We start from the raw sequence: 27,637 nt of genomic DNA, 5'->3' as shown, positions 1-27,637 counted from the left end.
ACTAACTTTACCTCTTTCTTTCAACTGTGACATTTTGACTGAGCGGTCTAAAGGTGGGCTTTAAAAACTGCCCAAACATATAACTAGGCTCTAAAAATTGATATGCTAATACTCTGTTCTGCATTCTCTTATTCTGCCAAATCTCGCGTCATTACAACACCAAGGTCAAAAGATATTGATGTTCAAAGTTGCCTAGTCAAAACTGCCTGCAACAAAACATGTTAGAAAACAAGAAAGTGCATTTGGATTTGGCTTTGAAAATAGGGCAAACAGATACTTGAGGCTTGAAAACTAGGGAATTATTTTATTGCCATAAGGGTAATATAATTTTGTGATTTGGGCTCATGATTTGGGCTCATGACGAATAACAAGGTGAGTTTGACAAGCACATGAAGTTAGGTACTTAGAATTGTAGAACAGGGGACATCAATAGAATGTGGTTTTTGCAAATGGAATGGACCTAGGAAAGTGTGTAGATGGATTGGTCAAGACTCGAAAACTGGCATACTTGAAGTATTTTTGGAGTAGAACACAATGGTTCAATCTATTTGATCTTATCTATTACGGATTTAGAGTTATGACATCTTGAACATGGGCACTAATCAATTTGCATTCCTTGACACTAGTAAAAAGTTATAAATTGCATTTGAAAACTAATTAAATGAATTTGTCATAGGCTCAAATCTAAATCATAGAAAGTGTGCAACCTCTAGAATATAATTCAAAAGGAAATTTCTTAGTATGGTCAACTGGGTCAAAATTACAATCAGTCAAATAGGGCTTCTCAGATTTTTGAGAAATATGCATCAGCATGATAGAGATAAGTAACCAACTTTGAGGGATTCAAAACTTAGTCAAAACATATTAAAATGACATGAAAATTGAAACATAGGTTCACTGATATAAATACTAATTAATCCCAAAGTAGCGAGTCATTATAGATTACCAGGTACAAGATATTCAAATGCAAACTAGGCCTCCTGTCGCTATTTGACACTTAGGCAAAAATGCAGATTTGAACACTACTCAAAAAAAACTTTACGGAATGACTCAGAATGTTAGTTCATCATTATAGGACACATGTACATGCTGAATGCAAGGTGTTAAAAACATTAAACACCTTTTAGGCCTCGAAATGATAGCTGGGTATACAAGCAAGAAAATGCATTTATAGGGTCAAAATGACTCAAAATTTTGGAATGGTACTCAAAATGGGAATGCAATTTTGAGTCCCACCAAACTTGACCTCAAAGTGACTTGTAGTAAGATGCTTTTGGATTCTTTCTATTTGTCCCCTTTTGTGCTTTGTTATATTATCCCCCAAAACTTCACATTTGTAAAAAATAACTGGGACTACAAAAAACCAAACACAGTCTACTTAGTCTTTCAATCCCATAACCCAACTTTCCTACATCTATCCTAGAGTAGGTAAAAGGCTTTGCATCCCCCTTGAATTCTTTTTGATCTGCATGTCTCCCAACATAGTTTGTAATGGAAATCAATTCCTAGATATTTGTACTCATCCACCATCTCTAAAGAGTCACCTTACAAAATAAATGTATGTTACTGCTTTTTCTTTTTTAGACAAAAGATCATATGACTTTAATCTTAGAGGTATTGACTTGCACCCCTACCTCCTAAAGAAATAAATCCAATTTTTTCAAGTGTTCTCTCAAGACATGAATAAATTTAGCATTAAGGACAAGATCATCAACATATAAAAGCTACCTCATCACATAACTTGCCAAATTTATGTCTTCTTCATTTACCTTATTTAACCACTCTTCCAACTTATTAATTTAAAGACCAAACAAAATAGAAGCTAAATAATAAGTCTTATTTGACACCAATGTGACTCTCAATGCATTTAGACAAGCCTTCTTTAGTTCTAATTTTGAACGTCACACATTCATAAAACTTGTAAACAATCACCGTATACTTCTTAGCAACCTCCATCCTAAGCCACAACTTATCCCCATAAACAAATACCAAACACTTCCCTACGACCGTAAATCTCCCTTGTTTCCCCGACACTCCTCTTTTCCACCCATTTAGTGATTCTAAGGTCGAACATAATATACCAAGAAGGGATACACCATAATGGTACGAGCTTGAATTCGCGTGTATGGAGTGGGCAAGTAAAGCCTGATTCCAGAGCCTTTATAAGCTTCTCTCCTGCCTGCGCGAAAACTAGGATTTCAACGTTTCCTGCAGAGGATAAGGCCGCAGGCCAGATTAGGGTTTGAACGGAGGCTTTTGGTGAAGCATGGCAATTGGGTTGTTCAGCGTTTATACACAGTGTCACTTTACTTCGCCGAGATAGATAGACTATGATCCCTTTGTTTATGGCGTTAAAATTGGGATTTATTGCAGGGCAGTGCAGCAGGGCCATTACTTTGCTGAAGCGTGTCAAATAACCTATAAGTTCAACAAATAGCGGTTAAAAGAAGGCAGTCCTCCATCCCATCGCAACGGCACCTCGGAAAGTCTCAAATAGTGGTGCGATTTCATGTTTAGTGGCCGAGAGTTGTTAGATCGTCTTGCAACCCTCTCCACGGTTTTCAACCATTGACTTTAAAAACAGGCTGTTCATTTCATATAAGAAACACCTCCGGTGTAGTCACAGCGTTTAGCTCCGTGCAACGGATACAGGTACATGCCCGATGATCATACCACCTAAATAGGTTTCTTCCTGTGTTGAGTTTCCATTTCTGTTATTCTTCTTCGAATTCTTCATGGCTTTACCACATTTCAGAAATCCTACTTTCAAACATTCAAATGAATTCAAACTCTTGAAAATGCTTCTTCACAACGATAGCAGCGGAAATTTTGCTTCTTTGTTTGTTGAAAGTACACCTTCCCCTTCTCTTAGAACTACAGCTAGTGGGTTTACAAGGCCTACACCTCAGCAACTTGCAGACAGTCTCTCCAACGCATTTTCTAAAGGGAACGCGCATAAAAAACTAGAACAACTGAATAACCTTGGACCTCACATCACTCAAGGACTTGTTGAAATTGTTTTAAATAGGCAAAAACATTGGAAAAACGCTCTTGATTTTTTCAAATGGGCTGCCCTCCAGAATGGTTATAAACACAACTGCTATACATATAACACGATGGCCTCAATTCTCGCAAAAGAAAAGCAAACATGGGCATTGAGTGATCTCATGGAGGAGATGTTGAAAGAAAGATGTAGAATGACTCAAGGAGCTTTGGGTTTTCTGATTAGGTGCTTTGGTCTTGCGGGGATGGTGGATGGAGCAATGCATTTGTTTGATCAAGCTGGAACTTTGAACTGTGTTCCTAATGTATATACATACAATTGTTTGTTAGATGTTTTAGTAAAATCCAAAAGATTTGATTTGTTTGAGATGAGGTATAATAAGATGCAGGGGCATGGATTTGTGTCTGATAAGTTTACTCTTACAGCTCTTTTGCAAGCTTACTGTGGTGTGGGAAAATTTGCAGAGGCTTTGAATCTAGTCAAAGATATGTCCGAGCATGGTTGGGTTGATGAATACGTGCTCACTGTTTTGCTTGTTGCTCTTAGCAAGTCTGGAAAGGTAGACATGACTTTGGAACTGATAAAAAGCACTAGAAAGCTTGAGATAAACCTAACTGAAAAAACCTTTTTTGTGCTGCTACATGGATTTATCAAGGAGAATCAAGTTGACAAGGCTCTTGAGCTTGTTAAACACATGAGGGAAGCTTGTATTAGATTAGACTTATTTACATACAGAATACTTATTGAAGGTCTTTGTGAAAAAAAAGAATGCTTGAAGGCTTATGATTTATACCTTGAGATAAGAGATTCAGGGCTGTGTCCAGATAAGGGTATTTACAAAAAGTTGATTTGCTTGCTCAGCAGCGAAGGCCATTGGGATGCAGTCAATAGGTTGTTGGAAGACGGATTGATATTTCATGGTGGTTCACTTGTGTCTTTGTACAATGTGGTTTTGGAAGTATTTGTGAAGGCTGGTAAAATAGATGAGTCATATTTGCTGCTTCGGGAGATGATAAGGTTTCATAGTGAAGGGGCATCGGTGATACCTGCTCTAAACTTTGTAAAAGTTGAACAGGGATCTGTTAGATTCTCGAAGGTAGTTTCTCCAGATACTACTTCCTTTTGTATTGTTATTGATGGTCTCTGCAAGGTGGGAAAGTTGGATATTGCATTAGAGCTTTTGAATGAGATGGTGAGGTTATTAAGCATAATGCCCAATGCACAAATTTACAACTGCTTGATTCATGCACTATGCAGCTTAAACAGGCTGGCTGAGAGTTACAAGCTTTTGGATGAAATGAAGGAAAGAAGTATTAATCCAACACAGTATACTTACAATTCGATTCTTGGATGCCTGTGCAAGACAGACAAGGTTAGTGAAGCTCTTGACCTGATGAGGAAGATGAGGCTTCATGGTTACACTCCTTGGATTAAACATTATACCTTACTTGTTAAAAGGCTCTGTCAGTGTGGTAAAATAGCTGATGCTTCCAATTTCTTGAATGAAATGTTTCAAATCGGGTTCCTACCAGACATGATTGCATACTCTGCAGCTATTGATGGCACTTGTAAAGCTGGTGAAGTGGATAATGCACATAAACTTTTCAGGCAGATGTCAGAACAGCTTTATGTTCCTGATGTAGTTGCTTACAATATTCTAATAAACGGATTCTGCAAGATTGGCAGAGTAAGTGATGCCCAGCAAATCCTGAATGAAATGTTGGAAAAAGGACATGCACCAAGCGTGGTGACCTACAATGCTATGATGGATGGGTTGTGTAAAAATGACAAAGTTGATCGAGCACTCTTGTACCTTCCTAAGATGGTTTCAGAAGGGAGGCTTCCCAATGTTGTTACATATACAACCTTAATAGATGGTCTTTTTCATGCAGGACAACACACAGAAGCTCTTGCCTTGTGGAATGAAATGGAACAAAAACAATGTCACCCTAATATAGTTGCATACACAGCTTTGATTGGAGGACTTTGCAAGTGTAATAGAGCAAAACTTGCCTTAGTTTACCTGCAGAGAATGCAAATTAAGGGCATACTGCCTGAGGCACTCACGTATAGTGTGCTAATTAACAGTCTTGTTGAAGAAGATGAAATGGTTTCTGCTTGTGAGGTTCTTGATATGATGGTTCAGAACATAAATAACCATAACACTACTGATAAGGCCTATCAAGTCTTAGTGGCTGGTCTTTGGAAGTTGAGTGAAGACAAAATGGGTTCTGCAGCTGTATGTAATATTATCGAAAAGGGATGGCTTCCCACCATTCATAATTTAAAGGAACTGGAGAATGCTGCCAAGAAAGATAACAAATGAAATAAATACATTAGGCAAGAGTTTATGGTTCTTTCTCCAGTTACATTTGTGTATAAAAAATGGCAACTTGAGTTGTTGTATAAAAAGGTCATGTTTCCTGTAGTCAAGCACACATTTAATGTGGTTTAAGTTTCAATTCTATTATTTTCTGTAGCAAAGAAGCTCTCAGGTTATCTTGGGCCTAGATTTTTACTGTCCTTCAGGTATAATTGAAAAAGGTTAGTTCAGACTGTTGATAATCTACAAAAACTATTTGGCATGGCTTATATCCTATTCGCTTCAGGTGCCAGATTCAATTGTTCTGTTGGCTAAGAACAATCCAGTGGTTCTGTCTTGTGGCTTAACGTTCTTAGACACCAGGTAGGGCCCCCTATAAGTATTGTATTTATCTGACAGCCCTACTATCTATTCCTGTTTTCTCATCAATGATCATGGTGCCCTCAGGGATTCAGTTTTTTCAGATCAGAAAGATTTAGGCATGGAGACAAAGAGAGGGATAGCACCACCCATGAAGGCAAAGCAACAGGGGCAAAGGCACCTGACCTGCAACACGGAAATCCCTACCCCTGCATGCATACCCCCCCGAGGAAGGGGAATGGGCAAGGCCTCACCACCGGTTGGAGAGAAAGATAGGAACTCAGCCGAGCCATACTCCATAGTTCCAGGTCAATACCCATCAGTAGATTGAGATGCAGTTCCACTGCACAGTTGCTCATAGAATTTTAGGGTTGCAGTTCCAAAAGACCTACCGGAACACCTCTATTATGGGGGTTCTGCCGGGATTGCTAATAGAACTGGTTCAATTGATTAAACTGCTGTATCAACTGGGTCATTGGCATCATTCACTGAGACAAGGCAAAAAACTTAACCCGCTGATTCTTAGGTATGCTTCTGGATCTGCTTCAAGCTCTTGACCTGGTGCATCAAGATGCTGCCCTTGCTTCGCTGCAAAGTAAATGAGATAACCACAAAAGTATCTGCGTCTGGGCTTCTGATCAACTAGAAGTTCCTGATACACTATTGAACAGGTGGGTGGGAATAGGAGGATGCACTGACGGATGAAAAACACAATATAGAGGTAAAGGGCCCGTGACCAACTGAATCCACCGGGAACCCTATGATTCTGCATGTACCACCGGGAAATAGCAGGGGGGCTGGCTTGGAGGCGGGTCGGCTCCTTTCTTTATTATTTTGGGCTGCCCCTTTCATCTAGCTCAACCATTCAATGGGTGGGGCCCATTCTATAGTTTAGGCAGGGTAGGGGGCTGCTTTCTGCTGTATCCACTTATCTGCTGCTGAATCTGATAGAATTGGTAGGGGGCCGCTGCTCTATCTGCTTAATCGCCGCCCATAGAATTTCTAGGGTCAGCTACCAGTTTATCCTCCACCAGTCCACTGATCCCACCAGGAAATGAAAGGCCTCAGTCCTTGTTGATCGGCTAACTAATAATGATCAGTAAAGAGTAGCTGAGCCCCATAGAATTGGTTGGACATGTGACCTCGCTTGCATTTGCATATCTATGATTGGTTGTTGGTTCCCTTACCTTCAACCTTTTCCCTTATAGGCTCCAACTACTATTGGGTGTGGGTGGTCCACTTCTCCAACCAACATTACTTAGCTAACTTGGTAGTCCAGTAATGAGTATTGGCCTTGTCCAGGCTTCACCTCTGCAGGCCCATAGAATAGTAGGGGATGAGCTTTCTTGTTGGTCAATCTCCTTTGCTTAGGGATCGGGATCTCTACATAACATGCAGAACAGCCATAGAATAGTAGGGGCTATAATGCTCCATATAATTGTAGGGGACTAACCTACCGAATAGTGTAATACCCCAAAATTGGCACATTGGCATTCTAAACCAATTTTGGTGCATCAATCTTACATCAATTAAATCCAATAGTACTAGGCATTTCTGATTCTGATTGTCTTTATTTGCTAAGTGTTAAATGCAGAAAACCCCTAATCTGCATTAATCACATACTTTATTTAGTTCTTAAATTAGCTAAACTAATCTTCTAATCAAATTAATTTAATTACAAAGTCCTAGCACTTTAATTAAATTAAATTCACCTCCTATAGCTAATACACATGAAAATGGAATTAAATACCCTCATTCTAATCGTTGAATTTAATTATTCAATTAATTAGAATATTTGATTATAAGGTCATATTTAATTGAATAAATCAATATTCCTTCCTAATTCATCTCATTCAACTCCTTCAAAAATGAAAGACTCAAATCTCTCCTCTAATTTGAACCATTCATCTAGTTTGATCTTGACCGTTGATTTTTTCCAAGATTCTATAAAAGAAACCTTTTGCTTCTCATTTGAGGAGGATGCAATAGACGAGTATTGAATTGCTGTTGGATTGAACACTCAAGCATTTTGCATTCACAATTCCATTGCTTTTATATACTTTCTCATATAGATTACAATGCATCCATTTAGAGTAATTTGCTTATCTCGTTCTTAGATTAATCCACATATCATCTAGATTAATTCATATCTTTGCATATAAAATTTCAAAAAAAAAGATTAATCTTGCATTCATTTAGAGAAAATTTTTCATTCTAGTTGGTTTGCTTACTGAACTCTCGATCCTAAGAGCGCATAGTAAAACCCCGTTTAGATAGAAGGCAACGGATCGCCTTGTGTAGACATTCAGAATGAATAATCTCATGTTCATTCCTAGATGAACCTGACAAATAATGATCATGTTGAAGTGTGTGATTAACTCGGAGGCCCATATTTAACACTCACAAATAGTAGGGGCCCTAACCTTTGCAGGCAAATAGTAAAGGCATCTGCATCGCCCTATCCAAGGGAATATACTTGGTGCTGCAGAGGTGGTAGCCTGCATATATATATCAGGGGTGCTTCGTGGGGGGCCTGCCGGTTCTGCGGTCTCAATTCCGTCTGTTCATCCTATCACCCCAAGGATTCGTTTATCTGATCACAACCTCTCTGAATTAACATTCATAGTTGGAATGGGCCTCGGCCCTGAGGCTCTTAGCAGGCTAATTAATAAATCAACCCCCCCTTTCTATAGTATAGTTTTCTAAGGATTCGTGCCTATAGAATTGTAGGGGCATCTATAGGCAGAGATAGGCTCTACCTTCACCCCCTACTGCAACGGGCACCCTAGCCTTAGAATAGTAGGGGCCGGCCCACCGATGGGCCATTCCCTCAACATAACAGATCTACTACCATTATTGGTATTTCACCTTAGGGCACCTTTCAATTTATAGGTAGACAGCAGAAATAGGAACATAGCCAGTTGCTTCGGTACTACCTTCTCATCCGAGTACTTCATGACTTTCTCGGTACAATTATACCAAGGAAAGAAAGGCTGGTGCATGCAGAGAGTGGTGCAGAGGTCTATCGTTGTAGGGCCATTGTTGGCCCACAGAACAATGCAGAGTTGATTTTCGCGATTAATGCCACTATAGAATTTAAAGGGCCACGATTCTATGATTGATGTGTCAAGCTTATGATATTATATGATCTGTAAAGGCAGAAGTATCAGTTAGAGGAAGAATAATAACCTAAAGAAACGTTATTAAGATATTGCATTTTTTTTTCACTGTACAAATGTGCTTGATTGGCAAGACGATGTAACCCTCATTTCGAATTACTTTATTAACGGAACAATACTACTGACAATTTATTTTCATTATACTTCAGCATTCTCATTGGCAGTCATGTGACATTTCCACCTACATGACTAGCTACTCATAAAGCTTCTACGAAAAGCACATGATGAGGAAGAAATGAGTGTTTACACTGTAGACATTTCGGGAAATTGAAATGGTTGCAAGTTAAATTTCTGGATGCAGATGAAAAACAATGAGAGTTTAGTAAGGTTATCAGATTGCTAGCCATAGGTTCTATCTCTAATTTGAGTTAGAGAACATGATTACCACATTGTGTAACAAATGATCTGAAAAGATCTGTTCAGGACAAACATGTGCAATTCAATCATAAAACACCTTGGCACGATTAAGACTGTTGGGATTAGTACAAAGCAAGTTGTAATGCATGTCAATTGAAACATTATAAGTATATTGTTGGGAGTCATTCCATTTTTTGGAGCATTCATCAGAAATATCTACTATTCTATTGGGACATTTAATCCTGGATTCCCCTCATATTGCATGGTATGCAGGGTTTCAAGCCTGAATAAGTAAGAGACACTTCATTGCATATGGTGGTGGATTTATGTCGAAGTAAATGTCCCATGATCTTCTGTTGTTTTATTTTACTAGTTTGCTCAGTTGTATGGTAGAAAGCCCCTTCTTTGACACTTGATTCTTTTCATAATGATAAAGAGCTCCGAGTTTCCAACATAAATAGGAATTCAGACTCATAGTTCTTCTTGCCTAAGACTTGTGGCTTTTACCTAGTGCACTTTTCCGTCGAGTTTCATATTTCTCAGAAAACATACCCATAACATATGCCTCTTATAGTAGCTTATAATTTTGTATTGCAAAACATTATACAGGTTCCTGCTTTGTACAATTTTTGGAAATATAGGTTTACTGCCTTATATATTTCAGTGTAGATGAAGGCAGCAGAAATTAGAAGGCCTTACATTGTCTTCAAAGTGAAACCTACATGACTCTTCTAGATTTTTTAATTTTTGAGAGGCATGTTCTGATTGTCAGATGACGCAGAATTCGTAAGCTAGATGCCAGTTACTGCTGATGCTGTAGGTTGCAAGAGCTTTTATTGCATAGAGTGATGTGTTAATCACTAAAACTTATCACAATCTGCTTCAAAAGTCTTATAGGTTGTATGCCATGTTTCTCACGGTTTTGTGCCATTTTACTGGCTTTTGTACCTATAAGTCTAACTGGCAATTATTATCAGTTGGAGTGCCTTCTGTAATTTTAAGACTGAATATTGACTGGCAAAGGATTGGCATAAGTTGTGACACGAAATGACTATTGTTTTGGAAAATTATGTTGAAAAACTGACAAACAACTTGGTTTTCCTGGTGTGTACATCTTTTGAAGGCAGTGGCACAATAAGGTTCCACTATGCTTTTGATATCAATGGTATAGATATGAAATACATCTGTCAAAAAAATGTCAAAAGATACCAAAGTGAAGCTATTTTATTTACTTAAAAAGTTATTTTGTTTTACCTTGAAATTTTTTTATTTGCTAGATACATGTAAACATATTTTTTATGTGCTACTTGTTTTGGAAATATGATGTTTATTTTTTGGTCATCCAAGGTATCCTCGCGACCTAGCCCAACACCTGTTTTTGCAGCAAACTAAAGCGAGACTAGTCCGTGGAGATGGACCAAGTAGTTCGCAACCCAGGCTCATGGTGAACTTGGACCTTGGAGTCGAACCCATGATGTGTGGGGAGAAAACCCACTGCCCAAGGCAACTTGGCTACCCATTCAGGCTCTTATATAGGTTTCTAATAATATTAATATCTGGACATGTAAATATCTGTCAAATTTAAGGTTAATTGTAAGAATTTTTTTTAACATGTTCATGCCATTACGCTCAACACCTTGCTGTCATTGTAGAATGCCTACTAACATTAATCACATTCCTTCTGGAGCCATGCATCTATGTTACCTCAAGAAATAATCTTCCCACAGACTAATAAAGCTACCAACTCCGCTTTTGTATTGTTTTGACAAGATTCAACATCGTTTAGAAGCAACTATGGACCAAGACACAGAGTTTGGGATTTGTATCTCATGGTATCAACGCATACTGATTTCTCCTTCTGGTGTTGTTTTCCATTGGGAGGGCCATAGTTGGCATAATCGCCGAATAATTGGCGAGTTTCTACTAATCGCCAAGTTTTTCCCAAATTTAATCGCAAGAAAAAATCGCCGACTAATCGTCGAGTTTTTCAGAAGAACTCTTTTAAATTTTTTTTTTTTTTTTTTTGTTAAAAACAAAAGGCAAAAAGCCTATATATATTATGTAAGATAAAGAGTTACAATATGCTAGTAGAGCTAGGAAGAGGAAAATGTGATTGTAATGATGTTTTTACTTCTAGTTTGACACAAATTATTTACTATTGTGCTTTCCGCCATCAACATTCAGCATGAGAATGTGATTTTGTACCCACTATGCATTTATATATATCTAAACTCCTGCTTCTTTCTTTTGTGTTCTCTATAATGAACTCATTAGATGCATCTTCTCATTGAAATTTGCAAAAAAATGTATTTTGTATTAAATTTTAGCAGCTTTTTTAGGTTCCCGAGTTTTCCCGAGTTTTTTTTTTAAATGGCCGAGTTTTTTCCGATTAAACTTTTGGGGGGCTCGGCGAGTTTTTGGATTTGGCAAGTTTTCCAACTATGGCGAGGGCCCTACAAAGAGTCTCCTCTAATCTGCTTTTTATTTGCTAGCAACTCTGCTTTTGTATTGTTTTGAAAAGACTCAACATCCTTTAGAAGCAACTATCGACATCGTATGGTCTGACATGTCATACCTTAAAGTGTCAAGTTTCTATAATTTCAACAAAGAATTCTCTATGCAAAAAATTGCACCAAGACACAAAGTTTGATATCTGTATCTCATGGTATCAAAGCATACTGATTCTGCTAGTATTGTTTTCCATTGTGAGGCCACCCCAAAGAGTCTTCTCTAATCTGCTCTTTTTTTTTTGGAGGGTTCAGACCTGTGAGGCAACCCATCAAGGCATGAAGCCTGTGAGCTTCCAACCAGCGAAGCCACCTCTAATATGCTTTTTATGTACCCCCAAAAGGTTATTATTTTAGTGGTTTTTCATGGCAAAAAGGTGCACAATGCTGTGTAATATTTCCAAAAGGTTATTTTTAAAGCTGTTTTTACATGGCAAAGAGGTACACAATGCTGTGTAATATTCCCAAATAGGGATAATAGAACAGTAACAAGATCTCCAAAACCAGGGCACAAGAAAATTCTAAACCTCAATTTGCATAAAAGTAATTCCTTGATAATCTCATTTATATTCAGATTATAGAACTGCTTTTTCTGCTAAAATAAATAAATCTCAGAGTACATCTGGGAGTAGTCACTCTATATCTGCCTAGAAAAGTGATTCACAATGATCTTCTCTTACTTTTCTGAGATAAAGATGATTAAAATATGCAAATTATCATACAAACACCTCATAATTTGTTTTCAAACTCTAGTTGTCCTCTAAAAAGACTTCAAATTATAGCCACGATTAACTTGGCCTTTCTGTTGCCGTCTTTAGTGATGATCAGAAATGCAAGACACCTTTGTTGTAATTAATTAGTCCACAACTAAACCTGTCGCTCTGAATTCTTACCCCCAAATCGGCCTCCAACCCTAAAAAACAATTGCAACCCTCAAAAAAGATGTGCAAGGCATCACATAACAAATCCCTTCAATTGGAAGATACCTTTCACGTCTCTCCAAAACCATAGACATTTTAAGGGAATCATAGGTAAGGATTATAGCAACAAAAGAGTAAAAATACTGATAACATAAGCTTTAGGAGAGGTGAGCACAATTGAAGGCTTGGAACAGTCATATTTCCTTGGAACGTATATTGTGTTGAAATCTAAAGTGAAGTGGATAATGTCTCAAGTCAAATATCTTGTTAGAGTGATCAATGACCACCTTAAGAAGGTAACGTGTACCGAGTCTTGTCAATATCTTGTGGGCAAAAAGTTTATTGTAGGACTAATTATAATAGCCTCAAATGTTTCATTGAGCAAAAGGGATTTAATGAGAGACAACAATGTTAAGGGGATAAGCTTCAAGGATATGACTTTGACATTGGATTTGTCGAAGGAAAAAAATAATGTTGTTATTGATGGACTATCTAGAAACCATTCTTTATGCTCACTTTTAGAAACTTCAGCCTCTTGGAAAGATCACCTACTAGTAGAATTATCAAAAAAAATCAGCATGCTTGTGATATCGTGGATGGTTAAAATAAGTGATGAAAAATAAGTTGAATGGCATCATTTATAATAAGAATAGAATCTGTATTGTACGGAGAGTAATCTAAAACGTAAGATTGTCGTTGTCATCCATAATTGTTAGAGTAAAGGGTTATTTAATTTAATTTATTAAATTACCTTTACTCCCTTCTTAAGATTTCACTTTATGCATTTGCATTTCCATTTAATAATTAAATAGTAACTATTAAATATCATTGCCTCTTAGGGTTTTCCTTTTAGGTTTTACGATCTCCTTCTATAAGGATTGATCAATTGTAATTTTATTTCATCTGTTTAGTCTGATAATATAATTTTTCATATTTTTAGAGCAAAACCCTTGCCTCCTCTTTGTTTTTTCTTCTCTATGACAGGTTCTTGCATGCAGGGGTTCTTCGGATTTTGTGGATTTGTATTGCTCAAATCATTCATGGTATCAAAGCTGGATCTGCTATAGCTTGTTCAATTTTTGAAGAAAGTGGGAATGAGGGTTTGTTGAATTTCAGAGCACCTTGAGGTCAAATAGATCTCACAGTTGGATTCAAAAGATGTCAAAACCCCCATTTTCATATAAAATACATCTATTTTGGTCAACTTTGCATTTTGAAACAATTTTTTTTTGTCTACCAATGTCATACGACCCTCGGCACACACTCTGAGGCAAACAAATTTAGAAAATACTTAAATAAATTAAAAAAAGGTTAAATTCACCGCTGTGGTTATTAAAATTGCATGACAGTTAGTACACCACCGCAATGGTTTACATAACCGTGACAATGGCCATTAGTAGTTTTTTAAACATCGCCTACAATTAGCGAGACCATGCTGCTCCTCTGCTTGTGTCATCCCACGGGTCGCCGTTAGAAATTGCCGCCACTAGGCCTCCACCCAACATGTTGCCTCTCGACCTCCATCACCCAACTTGCGGTCATGTGGGGGTTGGGTGCTATTTTTTAGCCCCATTGAATTTTTTTGGGGGTTTTGCAAATTTTTTCTTTCTAGAGGCCCTGTTGGTTTTTTGGCTCTAACTTGAGTACACAGGCATTTTTTGGATTAAAAAAAAACACCAAAAAGCTTATTTCGAGATGGACATGATGGTGAAGGTATTTTTGTGATTTTTTTCCAGTTTGGTGCCTGTATTTTTGCTCAAAGTCAAATGATGCTTTCTATCTTCCAAGGCATAACTTGCTCATTTTAGCTCCGTTTTTCGATTCAAAAGAAGCTCCTGAAAGCTCTTATTGAGCACTATCTAAATTCTCTGTTATTTTCCTCAGTATTTTAAAGGTACATGTAATTCTCAAATTGAATCTTTTTCACTCTTTTGTTGTATACACATTCCTTCTAGCAGCTGAGATTCAACTTTATGCATTGTGGGGGTGTTTTGTATTATTATTTCTCTTATTTATATTAGTAAACCACAACTTTTTCAAAAAAAAATCCAACACCACCTAAAACAATGACCGAGACTTCTTATTGTCTAGAACTTCTCACCCTTTATAACTATCACACGTGGAAGTCCCTGATGACATGATTTCTCCAGTCAAAAGGGTTAAGCTCTTGTTTAGATGCAATGCAACCAATTTTATAGAGGCATTTTGATGTCATGCAACATAGGAACAAGATGGATGAGGCAATGGGGTTGATTGCTTTACAGGTATTCGACAGTCTACAGTTTCATTTTGATGGGCGGAATACCCTTCTAGCTATGTGGACCAAGCTTGATGACTTGTTTGGTACAATGAATGAGTTTAGGGCACTTCAGATTGAGCCAAAGCTTACCTCTCTTGTACTAGATTCTTTCCTTCAGAGAGTCTAGTTCCCTCATGGCGTTCTTTGAGTATCTTAGGGAGGCGATGTAGTTTTGGGAGCACACTTTAGAACACTTGACCCCCTAGAAGGCCTCAGATCAATTCCTCATCACCACCTTCTTCTCCCTCTTGTCTCTAACACGGGGGGTGAAGTGAACCTCCAGTGCCTCTAGTACTCCCATGGTTGGCCACTCTAGATTAGTGAGATCTCATACCAGGTTTACTCTTACTCTTCAATGACACCACTCCTGCAACTCGCAGCGATGGACCAGAGTTCTTTCCTACCTAGAACCATCTCGTTTAGTGTTGGATTTCTTTTAGTGGAGGAAGGTTCCCTAGCTCTTGCCTCCTTGTTGGCTCCTTTGTTGCTTTGTTTCTTTTATTTCTTGCTTGCTCTTTCCCATACACCATTTGGTGTCTTGCTATCCACTGCTTCTTTGGTTGTATGCTCTCAGTCACTTAGACCCTTGGTGGTCTTTTGTTGGACATTAATAGATTTATCTTATCTAATCTTATCTTCTATTTGGGCTCTTTTAGGGTTGGTTCTTATCGTCTGAAGGCTCGGACTGATCACCATATGGATCGGGCTGATCGATTATGCCAGTTATGCACTCTGATGGAGGTTGAGATCGAGACTCAATTCATATTTCGTTGTCCTCATACTATGAGATCAGAGGGAGATTCTATTGCCTTTTCAGAGACTGTTCTTCTCTCTCGATGTTCTTTAGTTATATTGATCAATGGTGTTTAGCACTTTATCTTCAGGAGGCCACCCATCTTCGAGAGAATACCCTGCAATCCTTTCATTAGAGACGAACTTCTGATCAGCTCATTACCACCTTTTTCTCTCCATTGTCTCCTCCGCAAGGTTTGAAAAGGCCTTCCACTGCTTCACATTCTAGATCTGTCAAACATTGTACGAGTCTCTACAGGCAGCACCAATCCTATAGGGGTTCTTCACGGCATCCGAAGACTATGGATTGTCCACGGATGTACCTCTCTATTACGGATTTCTTTGTGACAATGAAGGACCCTTAGTCCTTTCCTTGTCTTTCTTTTTTCTTGTTCCTTTGTTCCTTTTCAGTCACCGTTAGGTGCCTTTGCTTGGCTGACTCTTCTGTTTGTATGCTCAATTCCATAAACCATTTTGGTTTTTCGTGGACATTAATAATTTTATCTTATCTTATCATATCTTATCCTTCCATTGAGGACTTCTTGATGAAGTTCAAACAACATAGATCTTTATTGTAGGATTGTGGGAAAACCAAGACTGACACTGAGTGCATTTATCTGATTCTTTTAAGCTTCATGGAAACTTATAGATTTTTACATCTACCTTCCATTCCACCATGGATGCTTTGGGAACTAGATTTACCATGCCATCCTTTGAGGTTTTTTGTGATCATTTGATTTGAGAGAAAGCTAAGCTCTCTCATTTGGATTCTCTCACAGGCTCACAGACTCATGCATTGGTAGCTTAGACATCTACTGGAAAGAAGGAGAAGAAACATAAGTCACATCCTATAGAGTCTCAGATTGATTTTAGTTCTCACATCACATCAGATCCACCTCCTCTTGAGGGGGATAAACTAAAGACATAGACTAAAGTGTTCTTATTGTAATAAGCCCAATCATGATGAGTCACATTGCTATGAGAAGAAGTTAGATGGCTATGCCAAATAGGTTTGAGTTTTGATAGCTCTCCTTCAAAAGAGCAACATTGACATTCCTTCTACTTCTCATAGATCTTCATCATCATCACCATTTCAGCCAGATGGTAAAGACATAGGAAAGGGTAATGCACTATATGCAACTACTACTTCACATTCTTCTAGACGGTTACTAGATTTAGGTGCTTCACACCATATGACATCTTCTTAGGATTTGTTCTCTTCTTTTGAGACTTCTCCTACTCCACACATTTTGATGGGGAATACCACTATTATGATTGTATGTGGGAAAGGTTCTATTGATATTGATGATGGTACATTTCATGATGTACTATGTGTTCCATCTTTGTCCTCTAACTTGCTCTCTATTTATCAGATTACACATAGTGGGACAGGGAAGACAGTTGAGTTTGCACAAGATTAAGTGCACATTAGAGATTGTGAGACATGCAATATTGTTTCTACAAAGACTGTTGATCATTATTCCTGCTTATACTCTTTCTCTCATCTTGGTCCACCATTTCCACTATCAGAGACTGACTCTCCTTCACAAGAGACTACTAAGGTGAAGTTGGGTCACTTGAACTTATGTGTTGTTCCTGAGACTAGTGTTGTGACTTCTACACCTCCACCTCTTGTTCAAATTCCATCTATGGCACATGATTATTCTTCAACATTGCCTACCATTGCATCTCCAGTCATCGAGTCACCTACTATGGTTATTGAGTATATTGTCAGATGACAGGTTCAACATGCCTGTTATCCCACCTCCATTGGAGATTCCTTTTCAGGATTCTCATGCATTCTTCTTTGAGCATCCACTAGGACTTCCAGCTTCACCTTACATTGAGGGGTTTCATCCTCCTTGTCCACTGCCTTTGTTTCTTTTAGATTGGAGTGACATTGACCTGTTCATTGACACATGAGTTCTACCATTCTGGGGGGCTATCGAGTCTCAAGCCTATCATGGGGGTTTTCATTGTACTTATGGTTTTGAGAGAGTCTCAAGACATATCATTTGTACTTTTTCTTTTTATCTCTTTTTGGAGTAGGGCCCATGTGGTTTTCCCTATTTCTCCAGTTCATAGAGATTTGGTTGTGATTGAGTACCTCATTAGGCCTTGTTGTTGGGACCCAAGTTTGCTTTCAACATTGTAGTTTCCTTGTTTTTTCATGCATTGTTTGTAGTTGCATTGTTGCTCATCTTAAGGGGAGGTGTTAGAGTAAAGGGTTAATTTAATTTAATTTATTAAATTACTTTTACTCCCTTCTTAAGATTTCTCTTTATGCACTTGCATTTTCATTTAATAATTAAATAGAAATTATTAAATTTTATTTGCCCTTAGGGTTTCCCTTTTAGGTTTTATGACCTCCTTCTATAAGGATTGATCAATTGTAAATTTCTTTCATCTTTTGAATATGATAATATAATTTCCCATATTTTTAGAGCAAAATCCTTGCCTCTTCTTTGTCTTTTCTTCTTTGTGACAAGTTCTTGCATGTAGGTGTTCTTCGGGTTTTGTGGATTTGTATTGCTCAAATCTTTCAATAATGATAAACTTGTTGGTCATCTGGGTTAGACATACAGTACATACATGAAGGATTTTCATGAAAATGTATCAAAGATAATCTCAAGCATTTAAGAGAATGGATAGAGAGTCGAAGGAACAAAGTTGAAGATTCATTTCTAGATATGGTCATTATATGCGAATGCCTTTAGAATTCAAAACACCACATGTTGATGGTTTGTCTATTGAACCGGTGTTTAGACTTCATAGTATTGCAAAGAGAATTGCAAGTGATAGAGGTGACATATTCATAATCATTTAAGGACAAGAGTTGATGAAGTTGTCTAGAGAAGAAGTCAATCATTGCATTGTTATTATTTTCTAACATATGGTCAAATAGAGATTGTAAATGAATGGTTTGAAGGCTACTTGAGAAACTATGCTTTGCATGGGAAAAGTTGTTACATTTGGTAGATTTTTTTACAACACTACATATCATATGCATAATATTACCCTTTTAAAAGCTCGGTATGGTCACAAAGCTTCTATATTTGTGGATTTGGTTTTGTTTGATTGTAGAGCTCCAAAGCTATTGAGTGGGCCAAAGAGAATCAATATATCCTTAAGGCACTTAAGGATAATATTCATAATGCACAAGAACAACAAAATAAATATGTCAAATGTCATTGAGTTGAGAGATCTTTTGAGGCAAGATACATGTTAGTTTTGCATCCTCAACTTTATAGACAATCCTCATTGATAGTAAGTGGAGCGAAAAAACTTAAACCAAAATTTTAGGATCCTTCAAGGTGATTTTTCTTTTCGTGAAGTAGCAAAATTTACAATGTATTCCATGCATCGTTCCTTAGCAAGGCTTTTGGACAACAAGTGATTACATATGCAGAATATCCCCCTATGGATGAAGAGGATAAGTTCATATGCTTCTTTGGAATTATTTTGTAGGTGAGATAATGTTGAGAAATAAAGTAATTTTTGAATATTTGATCAAGTGGAAAAGCTTGCCTTTAGAGGATGCGACATGAGGAGGAGAGGAAATTCTTAAGCATTGTAGTCTACAAATGCTTGAGAACAAACAATCCTTCATTGGGGAGGATTTCAATGTCCCAAACTCAAGCCATGAGGCTTAAGAGTGCATTGGCTCTGGTTTCCTTAAATTTCCCAAGAGGAAGATGATGTCAAACATTATTGGGCAAGTATGTAGTCTTTGGCTTGTATTCTATTCTATCTTTTAATGCAACTTAAGTACAACTTAAGTGATTTTAGCTTGCAGGCATGCTTTTTAATGCAACTTAAGTGACTCCTAGCATGAAGACTTAAGTTGTTCACCTTTGCATGTACTTTCAATAATTTTAATGGGCACCTGACTAAAAGGCCAAGGGGCATATGAGTTTTTAAGAAGCCTATTGGCTCATTTTGAGGGTTTTAATGTAGATCATTGGATTGAATTGGTAATGGATCAAAGGGTAATGCTTTTTATTAGGTGAAAACAAGTTTCGAAGGGGCCCTGAAATCCTTTACAAAACAAGTTTGAGAGGGATTTGAAGTCCCACATCTAAAGATATTCAAGACCATTCTCTAGAAAAAAACGTGACATAGCAAAACAGGGCACAACGAAGAAAAGAGGGCAAGCCAACAGGCTCCCACACAAAGACGAGATGCTACATGGAAAGGAAAAAGATAAGAGAAACCATCATGCAACACAAACTATTAAAACTATCATGCAACCCAAACCAACAAAACTATCATAAAAATCTAAACTAATAAATTAATTAAAGTATACTATTTACAAGACAATGTTACAAATCCTCTTAACATCATGTCGTATATTTGTCTTAAGATTTTGAATCTATAAAATCAAATATTAATATATAAATATTCTCTTTAGTTGAAGCACTCATGTGGAGGCCATTGTTACACTCAAGATCAATATCATGAATGGCACATGTTCTAAGCTCCACATAAGGATACCCAAAGCACATCTATGCTCAGGTTATAAGAATATAGAGATTACATAATCCATGAGAGATATATTTCAAGGATTAATATAGTAGCAATGGTGAATGTGAAATATTGGTTCCCATCTTGGACACCATCCCTTGATTATATGCACAAACAAAATATTTATGGAAAGGAAACTATCAATGGATATATCCAATTATTGATACATGACATATTATTAGTGGATATATCGAATTATTGATAGAAAACACATTTTCATATTTCAAAACAGGAGTCATTTTCCATTTGAAGTTTACATCAAATGTCTAAATCAAGCAACACATCGATGATGGAGTTAGAAGTTTAACGACAACCATCTATTATTATTTCATAATCTTAGGCAAACAAATAACTAATCAATAAAAATAGACAATACTAAATCACAAGTTATTAATATATATTGAATACAAGTTATTTTGGATAGGTCAATCAGAAGGGTTTAATGCTTGGCTTGTAATAGGAGAAGTCACAACTAGGGCACCTCCTCCTTAAACCTAACAATCTAGACCCATGAGCATGAAAGCCCAACACGGAATCATGCTCATAGAAGCGAAAGAGCTATATAGGTCTAATACAATTACTCTAGGCACAAGTGTGGATTTGACACATAATTTGCAAGCAACACCTACCAAGGAGAATCTGGGTCTATCAACAACACACACTTACAAGGCACCACATCGAAGAGCACTCCAACCCAACGAGGGTCTAACAAATTAATCTTTTAAGCTCCTCCACACCTCCTTGACATCACCAACCTCCACCTCCAAACAACCACTACTCCTTGCACATCCACAAAGATGGGCCCAAACTGACATTAACACCTATGTGGGCGAAACATGAATTTGAAACTTAGTTGTACCATTAACAATGCAACCAATTCACTAACACACCACAAGGTAAACCCCCAATGAATTTGAGTCATTAGAAGAATGACCCCAATGAATTTGAGTCATTAGAAGAATGAACTCTATTTCTTAATTTTTATCCATTTTTGGATATGTTGGGAAGCAACTACCTTACTGGTTGTATTTAATTGCATTAGTTCAAAGGCAAGATCATAAACAACCCTACTATTGCAGAAATAAGTAATTCATATCAAAGACAACATTGATACATGTTGTAAGGATATAAGTAATTGTCCTAGACAACATGTTACTGTAAGTAATATTATCATGTGATATATGCTTTTTCATATATCAAAGATTGATTCAAAAATAAAAGTGCATCAATATAGGAAATTAGGAAGCATTATCACATATATCCCATTCTCAAACATAGAGGCTATTGACCAACAAGATAATCTTGCATGCTTAAAATAGTCACATCAAACATATTAGAGATAATCTTGTGGCACTAGGTGTAGATATATAGTTCAATTCATCTATCCTAATTAGATTATCCAATAAGAGATAATGGTAATATCACTTAACATTATTTATAAAACATCAAATAATACTAATCAACCATTTAAGGAAATAAGCCTCGTGTAGTGAAAATTCAAACTATCTTGAATTCTAGTTCACCTAGAAACATAATATTACAAGCAGTAACAAAGCATGTTCTTGCTAGCCTGAGGTGAAGTAACCTAGCCAATGAAAAAATAGGGCCATGGAAAGGGAAAAAAGAAAGTTTTCTTTGCAAAACAATACAAACTCATTCAAATGAAGTAGGGATTGAGGGGTTTTATGGAAATAAATGAGAAGAAAAATGAAGCCATTCTCTAAACACTACAAAACATAAGTACCACCTTAAGAACCAACCAAGGGAGTGCCAGAAATAAAAACTCTTGGTAATCTATAAGTGATGATGAGGCTACCTCAAGAATAACCCCAAAGAAATTCTTTCCAGATGCCCTTTGTACCTAGGAAAAGGTCTTGAGGGAAGATGAAGAAGATTATAATTCAAACATGAGAGAACTTGCCATAGAATATGCTATACTTGACCTTGAGGAAAAAAGGAGCATCCCCTTCATAAAATTTTGTGAAGGCAACATGAAAACCTTTTCTTGGAGATATATAATCACAAAAACCAAGATATTATAAACAAAAGAGGAAATCTAAACATTCCCATCTTTGATGCATTAGGAAATACCACGACCCATACATGAATCCAAAAAACTTGAAAACTATTTGATCCTCATCCCTATGGTTAAAAACGATGCCATAACATTTGTTATATTATATATAGAAGGGGTTTCCCATGATTAGTGACATCATGGCTTAATTACCCAAGATCTCAAAAATATAAAGACTTATCATATTTTGGGAAAGAAGACTGAATGAATGATTGATCAAACACATCAAAAACACTTTTAAGGAGTTAACAAGGATAAGGAGAAGAGGTAATATTGAAGACTATACCATGGAATTCCATAGGTTATCTATTATAAATATCCAATGAAATAATCACACATTTAAAGAAGAAATTGGTCTCAACTCATACTGGAGGAAGGGCGAATCAGTACTGACTCTAAATCTAGTTACTCCCTTGATTATTCCAAATATATTAAATAACAACCACTTGATTGCCAACACAAATATGAATTTAGTAAGATAAAAGCAAATGAACTCAGACATAAGAGCATTCATTAATGAACACATAGGTTTTTGTACATGGACACCCTTGATGTGAGGATGAAAACCACAACAAGGATAATATACCCATTAGCCTTTTATTGCAGATAAAAGGTTGCCCTATTAAGAGCTACAACTTGTTCCTTCTGAGAACTCATTCTATTAAAAATGTCAGTAACCTGTAAGGAATATTGTAGCATGCTAAGACTACATGGTTACATGATTTAGCACTCCTTCTAAGAGGCACCTAGTTAGAGAATTTAACACATGCTTATTGCTAAAGCATTCTTGGTTAGGAGCTTACAAGCTGATTATAGTTGTTAGAAAGAAATCAAAATTTGATATAGAATAGATAACACTTCCTTTCTTGATAGATATCTAGTGTATGCCTCTTGGGATATCAAGTTCTCCCCCTGTTACTTGGGTGGAATTGATGATATCTATTGCAATTTCACTTTTCTACTCACTTGTGACTAAGTCCACACTACTGTGTCTGGTTGGACATGGCTCTTCTTCTTCAGTCTTTTCATTAGTAGCTTTTGCCATTTATTTTACCCTTTTTGTGCGATCTTAGTGTGACATTCTTTCTTCTTTTCATCTCTGCTATCTTCTCCAGTTCTCTATCTCAACATTCTCACTCGTTCATCCTAACTACACACTTGAATGTGTGAAGTCTTCTCTTACCTATGGGTATCAAAACCCTAAGAGAGTATACTGTTCAAACCAATGAATTCAAAATTTGGCTTTGAATTGTTGAGTGATTCATGAGCCACTCATGACACCTATGATACTAGTGGTGCAATCTATCTACTTTGGGTCTTGTCTAAATTCAATTATCCTTTATGTGCCTTGTCATTCATGTCAAAATACCAACCAATTTGAATTCTTTTTATACCTATTATGCCATGTCATAGTGATGACTCCTTATTGTAACTGTGATAGCTTTTGTCGTGTCTTATCCTCTTGTGTGGACCAGTGAAGATGTCTACTAGTACACATGAGATGATGTGTGCCCTTCAACCAATTTCCAATCAATACCAACACACTTATACCAACTCTACTACATTATGCCAATGGCTGGTTGGGTCAACAATCTGCCCATTTGGCATTGATGGAAACACATATACCTTTGCCTGATTGGAGTGCTACTAAAATCTTTACCGGTGAGTGGGCTTAGCCATTTCTTAGTTCTGCATCTTTCTTTATTTTGCTTCCCTTAGGATGTATCTTTAGTTTGATCTCTTCTTCAGGTCTTTGCCTTGCCTTTTTGTTTTTGGTTGTGCTTTACTAGATATCTCCATTGTATGCTCCATGTATTTGTACTACACACCTCTATTAGTTATTTTCTTATTTGTTTGCCTTTGTTTTTTAATCTTTACCATTGTTCTCATCTCCGTCTTTTTGTCATCTCTATTATTTATCTCCCTCTCACTACAAGATTTGGCATCAAACTGTGACAGTGGTGTGATTTGTTTGTGATTTTTATGTTTTTTTTGCAAGTGTGTTCGACACCTTTGTTATACCAACATTGGCATCATAATTGTGATGTCAGCATGATTATAAACAAAAAAAAAGAAAACACGAGATTAATCATTCCCCATTTGTTTTGATTGATTGTGGAGAGTTGTGCATGAAAGAGGGTGGAGAGCTTTGAATGAGGATGGAGAGCTCTGAACATTGGTGGTCATTAGTGGAGATCTAGGATTTCATTACTGTGCCCTTGTCATCGCTACATTTCATTGTCATGCCCTTGTGATCTCTATATTTCATTGTCGTGCCCTTAGTGGAGATCAATGGAGATCTAGGATTTTGTTGTCGTGCCCTTGTGATTGCTACATCTCATTGTCATGCCATTGTGATCTCTGCATTTCATTGTAATGCCCTTGTGATCTCTGTGCCCTTGCTCTATGATTTTCTTCAAGGGGAGAAGAGGTACGTATGCAAATGTTCTTTTCTTTTCCTTCTAAACATGTATCTCTTTATATTTCCCCTAGAAGGTGATTAGAGGAGCTTCTCTTTATGTATATGTATGTGTGTGTGTGTGTGTCCATGTATGCATGTATACATATAGAGATCTTTTTAAAGGTGCTTATTACATCTTAGCACAACATAAAAATTGATCCAATTACATATATATAGCAGAATCCAAATAATAAAACAATAAGACTCACTCAACCCATGCTAAGTGACTTACCTCAAGATCCTACACAAAAATAATGCAGACTAGGAAAAATGGGTAGAGTTCGCAAGAAATTTTACAAAAAAATATCATAGCAGATTTTTAAGAAAGAAACAAGCCATAAACCAATTAAATTGGTCTAGTTTTTGATTAGCTAGGTTGATTACAAATTCCTATAGAACTGTCATTAGATTAGGTACAACAAAATGAACAATCAACTATTCCCAGCTAGCAAGATCAAATATAGTTTTCCAAGGTGATAAAACTGCATATGCAGATGCATCACTTGCATGCTAGACACGAAGCACATTCCCCAACTTATAATGAATGGTTTTTTATAAAGGTTCCATACACTAGCCCAACAATGGAAGCCAATGATGTAACCATGCATGTATTGGCATAGTCTCCTTGCGAGGATCCCAATTATCTATTGTTGTTGTTAATTTGGGCATCACTATATGATCTAGAATGTTATGAAGTACTAAAGCTGGTAGTAACTTCTCCCATGTCTCCAAAAAATGTAGCATAGGTTCATGGTCCCTTGGCTCTCAATAATTTGTAGCAGCTATTCTCACTGTTGGAAGAATAACTTTAGTGAAGAGTTGAGTGTAAGGAGTTGAATAAGAAAGTTCTACTTCTATGTAAATGCCATAATCATGAGGCTCGTTCCCTTGCAGAAGCCTCTTCTATGATGACATTATCTCTAAACCATGCAAAGGATGTTGAAGTGGTTCCCAACCTTGAAACACTCTTATATGCAATGGAAAAGCAAATGCAAATGCAATACATGACAAATTGCACAACTTGTTGTCCTCTTGATATTTGGTCTGTAAATTCTCAGAGACACTTGCAAGTGATTCCAATGTCATAGTACCTACCACAACACTTTCTTGGATTCTATCCAGTGATTTGATAGTATCCTCTATGTTGTCTAGTTATTGTTTCTACCATGCAGTCTCTTTCTAAAGCTACTCCTTCTCCTTCTAGTATATTGCCACAAACTCTCTCTTGTGCCTTAAATTTTGATCAAAATTCTAAATATCTACCTCTACCATATCTAAAATCAACTTCACATTGTGTTGTAACTTTGGCATAAGTCTTGATCCTTGATAGCTTTCATTTCAGCATACAAGTTTTCAAAATTGGTCAACACCCTCACTTGCAAACCTCTCATGTCAAAAACTTTATGTACTATTTCAAGACCATGTTCTTGCTTTTGAGCTAACATTTCTTCAGGTGCATTTTCTTGTAAAATGTTAATTTTTTTGACCAATTGTAAACTCTTAGAAAGTGCATTATTGTTTTCTATTAGCATTGACATGCTTCCCTTGAACAAAATCAAAATTAAGAGGCATAAATGAAACACAAATTATGACATTTCCTTCATTGCACCCATATCTTCTCTTTATGTCGCTAAGCTAGACAATAATGTCTATTGGTTCCCATCAACAACTAAGATAATTTAGTTCTCTACCAATATCAAAACTTATCAATGGGAGAAAGATAGTCCAAATAAGTAATCAATATGAAATGGGAGTTGTGTGGATGCGGTAGATAGAAATATGTATGTATGTATGTATGTATGTTTACATACCTACCTACATACCTACATACATTTATATCTTAATTTTGATTTTGTTCAAGGGAAGCCCACTAATGCTAATAGAAAACAACAATGCACTTTCTGAGAGTTTACAATTATTCAACAAAATTAATGTTTTACAAGAAAATACACCTGAAGAACTGTTGGCTCAGAAGCAAGAACATGGTGTTGAAACAATACAAATAGTACTTGACATGAGAGGTCCACAAGTCAGGGTGTTGACCAATCTTGAAAAATTGAATGCTGAAATGAAAGCTATCGAGGATCAAACACCTATGCCAAAGTCACAACACAATGTGAAGTTGATTTTAGGTATGGTAGAGGCAGATATTCAGAAGTTTGATCAAAACTTAAGGGACCGGAGAGAGTTTGTGGCATTGATGGGCTTCCCTTGAAAAAAATCAAAATGAAGATATACATGTATGTATGTATGTATGTATGTATAAATGTATGTATGTATATATATGTATGTACGCACGTACGTATGTACATAATATACATATGTATATGTATACATACATACATACACACACACATGTGTGTGTCTATGTATGTATATATGTATGTGTATATGTATGTATGTATGTATATATGTATGTATGTATGTATACATATATACATATATATGTGCATATATATATGTGAATATATACATACATACACACATATGTGTATATGTATGTGTATGTGTATGTATGTATATATACAAAGAGACCTTGTGGATTGTGGATTATAAAGGAAAAATAAAACATGACATTAATCATTTCCCATTTGTTTTAGTCAATTTTGGAGATCTGCACACGAAAGAGGGTGGAGAGCTCCAAACATTGGGTGGAGATCAATAGAGATTTAGGATTTCATTGCCATGCCCTTGTGATCACTACATTTCGTTGTCGTGCCCTTGTGATCTCTGTTATGTATGTATGTATGGTTATATATGTGTGTGTGTGTGTGTGTGTGTGTGTGTGTGTGTGTGTGTGTGTGTGTAGAGTGATTTTTTAAAAGATGCTTATTACA

General features: G+C 36.8%; 1 protein-coding gene and 1 long non-coding RNA gene across 2 annotated transcripts; both read left to right on the top strand.

The window, feature by feature from the left end:
- Positions 1-2,105: 2,105 nt before the first annotated feature.
- LOC149568446 (uncharacterized) lies at positions 2,106-10,856 on the top strand. Its single transcript, XR_016362562.1, has 2 exons — positions 2,106-2,652; positions 10,571-10,856. It is a non-coding gene; the product is annotated as an uncharacterized LOC149568446 (long non-coding RNA).
- Positions 2,650-5,432, top strand: LOC149568447 (Tetratricopeptide repeat (TPR)-like superfamily protein). Its single transcript, XM_089821371.1, has one exon. It carries the CDS (start codon positions 2,736-2,738, stop codon positions 5,328-5,330), a length of 2,595 nt encoding a protein of 864 aa, XP_089677497.1. The 5' UTR covers positions 2,650-2,735; the 3' UTR covers positions 5,331-5,432.
- Positions 10,857-27,637: the final 16,781 nt, after the last annotated feature.

This window comes from Cupressus sempervirens, chromosome 3, assembly GCF_028749045.1.
Source record: "Cupressus sempervirens isolate cs-2001-9-10 chromosome 3, ASM2874904v1, whole genome shotgun sequence".
In the NCBI taxonomy this organism is placed as follows: Eukaryota; Viridiplantae; Streptophyta; class Pinopsida; order Cupressales; family Cupressaceae; genus Cupressus; species Cupressus sempervirens.
The sequence above is the reverse complement of the archived record's forward strand: the minus strand, read 5'-3'. Positions and strand labels throughout refer to the sequence as shown.